General features: G+C 40.3%; 1 protein-coding gene across 1 annotated transcript; it reads right to left on the bottom strand.

Annotated features, from left to right (window-relative positions):
- Nucleotides 1–313: 313 nt before the first annotated feature.
- Nucleotides 314–730, bottom strand: LOC121211290 (uncharacterized). The gene has a single exon (XM_041083939.1). It carries the CDS (start codon nt 728–730, stop codon nt 314–316), a length of 417 nt encoding a protein of 138 aa, XP_040939873.1.
- Between the last annotated feature and the right edge of the window lie 398 nt (nt 731–1,128).

A 1,128-nucleotide genomic window follows, 5' to 3' on the forward strand; every position in this document is an offset into this window, starting at 1 on the left:
GGGTAGCTCGAACTCAAGACCCCTAGACACACCCACACGGCACTTACCATCAAGCTAACAGGCGTTACATTGCCAAGTTTTGCTTATTTTAATTTAAGAGTCCATTAACAACATGTAAGGGTTTATTCAACAAAAAGACAAAAATTTTACTGAAGCCTAGGTTTAAACCTAGGGCCTCTCACACAACTCAGGACCCTTAACCATCACAGAAAGTAAGCCAACATGCAATATAGCATGCAATAAAATTACAAAGTATTTGGGGCATTACAACTCTACCCCCTAAAAGAGAATTTCGGCCTCGAAATTTACCTGATCAAAACAAATAAGGGTATTGTTGGCGCATCGCCTCCTCGGGTTCCCATGTGGCTTCTTTAAAACTATGATTACGCCATAGCACCTTAACCAGTGGAACCGACTTCCTTCTTAAAACTTTCACATCGCAATCTAAAATCTGGATCGTCTCTTTCTTAAAGGTCAGATTTGGTCTAACCTTAATCTCCTCAGTTGAGACAATACGTGCAGGATCAGAATGATATTGCCTCAACATAGAGACGTGGAACACATAATGAATCTGGTCCAACTCTGGAGGTAACTCAAGTTGATATGCAACCGGTCCTACACGTTTCAGTATAGGGTAAGGCCTAATGAACCTAGGGTTTAACTTGCCCTTTTGACCAAACCTCAATATTTTCTTCCAAGGCGGGACTTTGAGAAAAGCCAAATCCCCCATAGAATACTCAATTTCCTTATGCTTCAGATCCGCATATGACTTCTATCTATCAGACGCCACCCTCAGTCGATCTCAAATTAATCTAACTTTATTCTCCGTATCAGAAATCAATTCAAGACCCAGAACTCGCCACTCACCCAACTCAGTCCAACATGTAGGAGTATGACACTTACGACCATATAATGCCTCATAAGGTGCCATCTGAGTGCTGGACTAGTATCTATTATTGTACGGAAACTCTGCCAATGGCAGATAATCCTCCCAATGTAACAGCCCGTTTTTAGGATTAACTGGAACAGTGGTTTCGGGGTCACCAAATCCGACGAGTAGGTTTGTAAATATTATATTTAATATTTACGAGTTAATTGTGATTTTTAAAAATATTTTTGATATTGTGA

The sequence above is a fragment of the Gossypium hirsutum genome, chromosome A02, assembly GCF_007990345.1.
Source record: "Gossypium hirsutum isolate 1008001.06 chromosome A02, Gossypium_hirsutum_v2.1, whole genome shotgun sequence".
Taxonomy (NCBI): domain Eukaryota; kingdom Viridiplantae; phylum Streptophyta; class Magnoliopsida; order Malvales; family Malvaceae; genus Gossypium; species Gossypium hirsutum.

What these genes read in the sequence shown, in the direction of transcription:
- LOC121211290 (XM_041083939.1), bottom strand. Translation starts at nt 730, where the DNA reads ATGGGGGATTTGGCTTTTCTCAAAGTCCCGCCTTGGAAGAAAATATTG.